This window comes from Oncorhynchus mykiss, chromosome 22 (assembly GCF_013265735.2).
Source record: "Oncorhynchus mykiss isolate Arlee chromosome 22, USDA_OmykA_1.1, whole genome shotgun sequence".
In the NCBI taxonomy this organism is placed as follows: domain Eukaryota; kingdom Metazoa; phylum Chordata; class Actinopteri; order Salmoniformes; family Salmonidae; genus Oncorhynchus; species Oncorhynchus mykiss.
The window spans coordinates 46921363-46933490 of record NC_048586.1 but is presented as its reverse complement, the minus strand read 5'-3'; the positions used below and the strand labels follow the sequence as shown (position 1 = coordinate 46933490).

The 12128-nt window shown below is 41.4% G+C and overlaps 1 protein-coding gene across 2 annotated transcripts in view; it reads left to right on the top strand.

The window, feature by feature from the left end:
- The window catches only part of spopla (speckle type BTB/POZ protein like a), a 104302-nt gene that overhangs the window by 40642 nt on the left and 51532 nt on the right, over positions 1-12128 (top strand). For both annotated transcript variants that reach the window (XM_036959444.1, XM_036959443.1), the window contains exons 6-8: positions 843-1020; positions 5053-5108; positions 5234-5356. In XM_036959444.1, the coding sequence (XP_036815339.1) occupies positions 843-1020; positions 5053-5108; positions 5234-5356 (357 nt within the window). The remainder of the gene's footprint in view (positions 1-842; positions 1021-5052; positions 5109-5233; positions 5357-12128) is intronic.

Genomic DNA, 12128 nt, shown 5'->3' with positions numbered 1-12128 from the left:
CAACTCAACATTCTTTATCCTCCAAACACGACGAGTTGAGTTTTTACCAAAAGGTTCTATTTTGGTTTCATCTGACCATATGACATTCTCCCAATCTTCTTCTGGATCATCCAAATGCTCTCTAGCAAACTTCAGACGGGCCTGGACATGTACTGGCATAAGGAAGGGGACACGTCTTTAGAAGTTCTCTCCAAACCATCTATTATTGTGTCCGTCCACATAGTACTTGTGTTTTAGTATAGATTAATGTATTGTGTTCTAGGTGAGGGTGGTGCAGGACTCTGTGAACATCTCTGGCCAGTCCAACATGATTTAGTTATGATCATGTAAATGTATAGATAATGTATGGATAATGTATTGTATGTTATATTATATTCTAGGTGTACATCTGTAAATAGTAAATCCAATCTACCTACCTCATCCCCATATTGTTTTTATTTACTTTGCTGCTCTTTTGCACACAAGTATCACTACCTACACACCATCATCTGCTCATCTATCACTCCAGTGTTAATCTGCTAAACTGTAATTACTTCGCTACTATGGCCTATTTATTGCCTTACCATCGTCACACACTGTATATAGACTTTTTCTATTGTGTTATAGTCTGTACGTTTGTTTATGTGTAACTCTGTGTTGTTGTTTGTGTCACAGTGCTTTGCTTTATCTTGGCCAGGTCGCAGTTGTAAATGAGAACTTGTTCTCAACTGGCCTACCTGGTTACATAAAGGTGAAATAAAACAAATTAAATTAAAAGGTGAATGTGGTTCAGGACTCTGTGTACATCTCTGGCCAGCCCAGAATGATTTAGTATTGATCATGTATTGTATGTTATATTACAGGTGAGTGTGGTGCAGGACTCTGTGAACATCTCTGGCCAGTCCAACATGAACATGCTGAAGGTACCAGAGTGCCAGCTGTCAGATGACCTGGGGAACCTGTGGCAGTGTTCCCGCTTCACTGATTGTTCCCTCTATGTGGGAGGGCAGGAGTTCAAGGCACACAAATCCATCCTGGCAGGTAACACTACTACTACACCACTACTACTACTACTACACCACGAATACCCTCTACTAAACTACTGCTACACTACTACTACTACTACTACACCACTAATACACTGCTACTACAATACTACTGCTACACCACTAATACACTACGACTAAACTACTGCTACACTGCTACTACTACATCACTAATACACTACTACTACACCACCAAGGCATTACTTATGTTACAACAGCACTACTACTACTACTACAATACATCTACTACTACACCAATACTAAACTACTGCTACACCACAATACACTACTACAGTACTACTGCTACACTACTAATACACTACTACTAAACTACTGCTACAGTACTACTACATCACTAATACACTACTACAACACTACTAAACTACTGCTACATTACTACAATAGTGCTGCACCACTACTAAACTACTGCTACAATACTAATACACTACTACTCAACTACTGCTACAGTACTACTACATCACTAATACACTACTACAACACTACTAAACTACTGCTACACTACCACTACACTACTACTACTACAATACTTTTGCTACACCACTAATACACTACTACTAAACTACTGCTACAGTACTACTACATCACTAATACACTACTAATACACTACTACTACAACACCACTACTACTGCATCACCACTAAACTACTGCTGCTACTACTACTACTACTCTACTGCGACACTTCTACTACTACATCACGAATACACTATTACTACTACACCACTACTAAACTACTGCTACTCAACTACTACACCACCAATACTTTTCTTCTACTACTACTATTACTACAACACTATTTCTACTACACCACTACTTAACTACTGCTACACTACTACTACAATAATACTACTACACCACTACTTAACTACTGCTACACCACTACTACTACTACTACATCACGTATACACTACTACAACTACTACACCAATACTACTACTACTACACCACTACTACAGTACTACTACTACTACTACACCACTACTAAACTACTGCTACACTACTACTACTACTACACAACTACATAACGAATACACTGCTACTAATACACCGCTACTAAACTTTTGCTACACTACCACTACTACTACACCACTAATACACTACTTCTACTACTACTACTTCAATACCACCACTACTACTACTGCTACACCACTACTACTACTACATCACTAATGCACCACTTCTACTACTACTACTTCAATACCACCACTACTACTACTACACCACTAATACACTACTACTAGTGCTACTACATCACTAATGCATTACTTCTACACCACTAATTTACAACTTCTACACTGCTACTCCATTACCACTTCACTACTACTATGCTACTGCGCCAATACTACTACGCTACTACACCATTACTACTACCAATACACACCTCCTACTACTACCCTAATACTACACTACATCTACACTACTACAACTGCCACACTACTACAGGACTAGGAACAGTGGGTTAACTGCCTTGTTCAGGGGCAGAATGACAGATGTTTACCTTGTCAGCTCGGGGATTCGATCTTGCAACCTATAACCACTAGGCTGGCTACCTGCCGCCCCAAACTACACTATTAAACAATTACTACTACAGGACTACACCACTACTACCACACCGCCACTATTACGACACCACCACTACTACTACATCCCTACTACTACGACATCACCACTATTACGACACCAACATTGCTACTACCCCATCGCTACCCCACCATTACTACTACACCACTGCTATTACCCCACCACTATTACGACACCATTACTACTACTACTACACCTACACCACCGCTACTACTACACCACCACTACTACTACACCACCACTACTACTACTACACTACTACTACTACTACTACTACTACTACTACGACACCACCACTACTACTACATCACCACTATTACTACATCACCACTACTACTACACCACCACTACTACTACTACACCACTACTACACCACTATTATGACACCATTACTACTACTACACCACTACTACAACACCACCACTACTACTACACCACCACTATTACGACACCACCACTATTACTACACCACCACTACTACTACACCACCACTACTACTACACCACCACTATTACGACACCATTACTACTACTGCACCACCACTACAACACCACCACTACTACGACACCACCACTACTACTACATCACCACTATTACTACACCACCACTACTACTACACCACTACTACTACTACACCACTATTACGACACCATTACTACTACTACACCACCACTACTACGACAACACCACTACTACGACACCACCACTACTACGACACCACCACTACTACGACAACACCACTATTACGACACCACCACTACTACTACACCACCACCACTACTACAACACCACTACTACTACACCACCACTACTACTACACCACCACTACTACTACACCACCACTACTACTACACCACCACTACTACTACACCACCACTACTACTACACCACCACTACTACTACAACACCACTACTACGACAACACCACTACTACGACACCACCACTACTACTACACCACCACTACTACGACAACACCACTATTACGACACCACCACTACTACTACACCACCACTACTACACCACCACCACTACTACTACACCACCACTACTACGACAACACCACTACTACGACAACACCACCACTACTACTACACCACCACTACTACGACAACACCACTACTACTACACCACCACTACTACTACACCACCACTACTACTACACCACCACTACTACTACACCACCACCACTACTACACCACCACTACTACTACACCACCACTACTACGACAACACCACCACTACTACTACAACACCACCACTACTACTACACCACCACTACTACGACAACACCACCACTACTACTACACCACCACTACTACTACACCACCACTACTACTACACCACCACTACTACGACAACACCACCACTACTACTACACCACCACTACTACTACTACACCACCACTACTACTACACCACCACTACTACTACACCACCACTACTACGACAACACCACCACTACTACTACACCACCACTACTACGACAACACCACTACTACTACACCACCACCACTACTACAACACCACCACTACTAGTACACCACCACTACTACTACTACACCACCACTACTACAACACCACCACTACTACTACAACACCACCACTACTACAACACCACCACTACTACTACACCACCACTACTACTACTACACCACCACTACTACTACTACACCGCCACTACTACTACTACACCACTATTACGACACCATTACTACTACTGCACCACCACTACAACACCACCACTACTACGACACCACCACTACTACTACATCACCACTATTACTACACCACCACTACTACTACACCACTACTACTACTACACCACTATTACGACACCATTACTACTACTACACCACTACTACGACACCACCACTACTACGACACCACCACTACTACGACAACACCACTACTACGACAACACCACTATTACGACACCACCACTACTACTACACCACCACTACTACTACACCACCACTACTACTACACCACCACTACTACTACACCACCACTACTACAACACCACCACTACTACTACACCACCACTACTACTAAACCACCACCACTACTACAACACCACCACTACTACTACACCACCACTACTACTACACCACCACATTACGACACCACCACTACTACACCATTACAACTAAACTACTAGTTCCCGTTATGTGGGAGGGCAGGAGTTTAAGGCACACAAATCCATGCTAGCAGGTAATACCTTTCCTCCAGCAGTACCTGGGTTTTAATCCCCTGACCCTAGCCCTCCCCTCCCTCTGGCTATCTCCCTTACTCTCCGTCCAGCAGTACCTGGGTTCTAATCCCCTGACCCTAATTGAATATTGCCAGTAGCTGCAACATGAAAATGTGTTAATATGTTATGGGGGTTTTGCCTCGAATCTTACTGATGTTGTTGTCTTTGATCGACAGCAAGATCCCCCGTCTTTAACGCCATGTTTGAACATGAGATGGAGGAGAGTAAAAAGGTAGGTCTAGTTTTATTTACCTCTTTTATTTGACCCGGAATGACCGTTCCAGAGATTAAAGATACTACCGCTTTACTCCACATAGTGGGCACAGGGATTTCAAACACACTATTGTCCTGTCTCAGAACCGTGTGGACATCAGTGATGTGGAGCCAGACGTGTTTAAGGAGATGATGGGATTCATCTACACAGGGAAAGCTCCCAACCTGGAGAAGATGGCCGACAACCTGCTGGCAGCTGCTGACAAAGTAAGTCATAGTCATAAGAAATTATCTGCCTGTTTCAAATGCTGTGTCAGAGCTTGAATTACGTGAGGACACTGTAACCCTACGCTCTGTGCCGTGCTTCTTTCCCACTACCCTGTACTGCTATGGGGAGATCATGTAACCCTACAATTATCTTGTCTCTCACTACTACTGTTATGGGGAGATGGTGTATTTGTATTTATTAGGGATCCCCATTAGCTACTCTTCCTGGGGTTTATTAGGTATCCCCATTAACTTATCTTCCTGGGGTTTATTAGGGATCCCCATTAGCTACTCTTCCTGGGGTTTATTAGGGATCCCCATTAGCTATTCTTCCTGGGGTTTATTAGGGATCCCTATTAGCTTCTCTTCCTGGGGTTTATTAGGGATCCCCATTAGCTATAAAACAACAGATAAAACAGTGAAGTGTTTGTTCTGAATGAGCTAAAGATAAAACAGTACATCATATAACATCCCTACACCCCCACATATACACAACATGTTCAGTACCCCCACATATCCACAACATGTTCAATACCACCACATATCCACAACATGTTCAATACCCCCACATATCCACATCACAACATGTTCAATACCAACATGTTCCATACCACCACATATCCACAACATGTTCAATACCACCACATATCCACAACATGTTCAATACCACCACATATCCACAACATGTTCAATATCACCACATATCCACAACATGTTCAATACCTCCACATATCCACAACATGTTCAATACCAGCACATATCCACATCACAACATGTTCAATACCACCACATATCCACAACACATGTTCAATACCCACAACATGTTCAATACCACCACATATCCACAACACAACATGTTCAATACCCCCACATATCCACATCACAACATGTTCAATACCACCAAATATCCACAACACAACATGTTTAATACCCCCACATATCCACATCACAACATGTTCAATACCTCCACATATCCACAACATGTTCAATACTACCACATATCCACAACATGTTCAATACCTCCACATATCCACAACATGTTCAATACCACCACATATCCACAACATGTTCAATACCCCCACATATCCACAACACAACATGTTCAATACCACCACATATGCACAACACAACATGTTCAATACCTCCACATACCCACAACATGTTCAATAGCTCCACATACCCACAACATGTTCAATACCACCACATATCCACAACATGTTCAATACCCCCACATGTCCACAACATGTTCAATACCACAACATATCCACAAGATGTTCAATGCCTCCACATATCCACAACATGTTCAATACCTCCACATATCCACAACACGTTCAATACCACCACATATCCACAACATGTTCAATACCTCCACATATCCACAACACAACATGTTCAATACCACCACATATCCACAACACAACATGTTTAATACCACAACATATCCACAAGATGTTCAATACCACCACATATCCACAACACGTCAATACCACCACATATCCACAACATGTTCAATACCACCACATATCCACAACATGTTCAATACCACCACATATCCACAACATGTTCAATACCACCAAATATCCACATCACAACATGTTCAATACCACCAAATATCCACAACACGACATGTTTAATACCCCCACATATCCACATCACAACATGTTGTGGATATGTGCAGGTATTGAACATGTTCAATACTACCACATATCCACAACATGTTCAATACCCCCACATATCCACAACACAACATGTTCAATACCACCACATATCCACAACATGTTCAATACCACCACATATCCACAACATGTTCAATACCTCCATATATCCACAACATGTTCAATACCACCACATATCCACAACATGTTCAATGCCACCACATATCCACAACACAATATGTTAAATACCACCACATATGCACGACACAACATGTTCAATACCTCCACATACCCACAACATGTTCAATACCCCCACATATCCACAACACAACATGTTCAATACCACCACATATCCACAACATGTTCAATACCTCCACATATCCCCAACATGTTCAATACCACCACATATCCACAACATGTTCAATACCACCACATATCCACAACACAACATGTTCAATACCACCACATATGCACAACACAACATGTTCAATACCTCCACAAACCCACAACATGTTCAATAGCTCCACATACCCACAACATGTTCAATACCACCACATATCCACAACATGTTCAATACCCCCACATCTCCACAACATGTTCAATACCCCCACATCTCCACAACATGTTCAATACCTCCACATATCCACAACACAACATGTTCAATACCACCAAATATCCACAACACAACATGTTTAATACCCCCACATATCCACATCACAACATGTTGTGGATATGTGCAGGTATTGAACATGTTCAATACTACCACATATCCACAACATGTTCAATACCCCCACATATCCACAACACAACATGTTCAATACCACCACATATCCACAACATGTTCAATACCACCACATATCCACAACATGTTCAATACCTCCATATATCCACAACATGTTCAATACCACCACATATCCACAACATGTTCAATGCCACCACATATCCACAACACAACATGTTAAATACCACCACATATGCACGACACAACATGTTCAATACCTCCACATACCCACAACATGTTCAATACCCCCACATATCCACAACACAACATGTTCAATACCACCACATATCCACAACATGTTCAATACCTCCACATATCCCCAACATGTTCAATACCACCACATATCCACAACATGTTCAATACCACCACATATGCACAACACAACATGTTCAATACCTCCACAAACCCACAACATGTTCAATAGCTCCACATACCCACAACATGTTCAATACCACCACATATCCACAACATGTTCAATACCCCCACATCTCCACAACATGTTCAATACCCCCACATCTCCACAACATGTTCAATACCTCCACATATCCACAGCATGTTCAATGCCTCCACATATCCACAACATGTTCAATACCTCCACATATCCACAACATGTTCAATACCACCACATATCCACAACATGTTCAATACCTCCACATATCCACAACACAACATGTTCAATACCACCACATATCCACAACACAATATGTTTAATACCACAACATATCCACAAGATGTTCAATACCACCACATATCCACAACACGTCAATACCACCACATATCCACAACATGTTCAATACCACCACATATCCACAACATGTTCAATACCACCACATATCCACAACATGTTCAATACCACCAAATATCCACATCACAACATGTTCAATACCACCAAATATCCACAACACAACATGTTTAATACCCCCACATATCCACATCACAACATGTTGTGGATATGTGCAGGTATTGAACATGTTCAATACTACCACATATCCACAACATGTTCAATACCCCCACATATCCACAACACAACATGTTCAATACCACCACATATCCACAACATGTTCAATACCACCACATATCCACAACATGTTCAATACCTCCATATAGCCACAACATGTTCAATACCACCACATATCCACAACATGTTCAATGCCACCACATATCCACAACACAAAATGTTCAATACCACCACATATGCACAACACAACATGTTCAATACCTCCACATACCCACAACATGTTCAATACCCCCACATATCCACAACACAACATGTTCAATACCACCACATATCCACAACATGTTCAATACCTCCACATATCCCCAACATGTTCAATACCACCACATATCCACAACATGTTCAATACCACCACATATCCACAACACAACATGTTCAATACCACCACATATGCACAACACAACATGTTCAATACCACCACATATCCACAACATGTTTAATACCTCCACATTCCCACAACATGTTCAATAGCTCCACATATCCACAACATGTTCAATACCACCACATATCCACAACATGTTCAATACCTCCACATATCCACAACACAACATGTTCAATACCACCACATATCCACAACATGTTTAATACCACCACATATCCACAACATGTTCAATACCTCCACATATCCACAACATGGTCAATACCACCACATATCCACAACATGTTCAATACCCCCACATATCCACAACACAACATGTTCAATACCACCACATATCCACAACATGTTTAATACCACCACATATCCACAACATGTTCAATACCTCCACATATCCACAACATGTTCAATACCACCACATATCCACAACATGTTCAATACCACCACATATCCACAACACAACATGTTCAATACCACCACATATGCACAACACAACATGTTCAATACCTCCACATACCCACAACATGTTCAATAGCTCCACATACCCACAACATGTTCAATACCACCACATATCCACAACATGTTCAATACCCCCACATCTCCACAACATGTTCAATACCACCACATATCCACAACATGTTCAATACCACCAAATATCCACATCACAACATGTTCAATACCACCAAATATCCACAACACAACATGTTTAATACCCCCACATATCCACATCACAACATGTTATGGATATGTAAAGGTATTGAACATGTTCAATACTACCACATATCCACAACACAACATGTTCAATACCACCACATATCCACAACATGTTCAATACCACCACATATCCACAACATGTTCCATACCTCCATATATCCACATGTTCAATACCACCACATATCCACAACATGTTCAATACCACCACATATCCACAACATGTTCAATACCTCCGTATATCCACAACATGTTCAATACCACCACATATCCACAACATGTTCAATGCCACCACATATCCACAACACAACATGTTCAATACCACCACATATGCACAACACAACATGTTCAATACCTCCACATATCCACAACATGTTCAATACCCCCACATATCCACAACACAACATGTTCAATACCACCACATATCCACAACATGTTCAATACCTCCACATATCCCCAACATGTTCAATACCTCCACATATCCCCAACATGTTCAATACCACCACATATCCACAACATGTTCAATACCACCACATATCCACAACACAACATGTTCAATACCACCACATATGCACAACACAACATGTTCAATACCTCCACAAACCCACAACATGTTCAATAGCTCCACATACCCACAACATGTTCAATACCACCGCATATCCACAACATGTTCAATACCCCCACATCTCCACAACATGTTCAATACCCCCACATCTCCACAACATGTTCGATACCTCCACATATCCACAACATGTTCAATGCCTCCACATATCCACAACATGTTCAATACCTCCACATATCCACAACATGTTCAATACCACCACATATCCACAACATGTTCAATACCTCCACATATCCACAACACAACATGTTCAATACCACCACATATGCACAACACAACATGTTCAATACTACCACATATCCACAACATGTTCAATACCCCCACATATCCACAACACAACATGTTCAATACCACCACATATCCACAACATGTTTAATACCACCACATATCCACAACATGTTCAATACCTCCACATATCCACAACATGTTCAATACCACCACATATCCACAACATGTTCAATACCTCCACATATCCCCAACATGTTCAATACCACCACATATCCACAACATGTTCAATACCACCACATATCCACAACACAACATGTTCAATACCCCCACATATCCACAACACAACATGTTCAATACCACCACATATCCACAACATGTTTAATACCACCACATATCCACAACATGTTCAATACCTCCACATATCCACAACATGTTCAATACCACCACATATCCACAACATGTTCAATACCTCCACATATCCCCAACATGTTCAATACCACCACATATCCACAACATGTTCAATACCACCACATAATCACAACACAACATGTTCAATACCACCACATATGCACAACACAACATGTTCAATACCACCACATATCCACAACATGTTCAATACCACCACATATCCACAACATGTTCAATACCTCCCCATATCCCCAACATGTTCAATACCACCACATATCCACAACATGTTCAATACCACCACATATCCACAACACAACATGTTCAATACCCCCACATATCCACAACACAACATGTTCAATACCACCACATATCCACAACATGTTTAATACCACCACATATCCACAACATGTTCAATACCTCCACATATCCACAACATGTTCAATACCACCACATATCCACAACATGTTCAATACCTCCACATATCCCCAACATGTTCAATACCACCACATATCCACAACATGTTCAATACCACCACATATCCACAACACAACATGTTCAATACCCCCACATATCCACAACACAACATGTTCAATACCACCACATATCCACAACATGTTTAATACCACCACATATCCCCAACATGTTCAATACCACCACATATCCACAACATGTTCAATACCACCACATATCCACAACACAACATGTTCAATACCACCACATATGCACAACACAACATGTTCAATACCTCCACAAACCCACAACATGTTCAATAGCTCCACATACCCACAACATGTTCAATACCACCGCATATCCACAACATGTTCAATACCCCCACATCTCCACAACATGTTCAATACCCCCACATCTCCACAACATGTTCGATACCTCCACATATCCACAACATGTTCAATGCCTCCACATATCCACAACATGTTCAATACCTCCACATATCCACAACATGTTCAATACCACCACA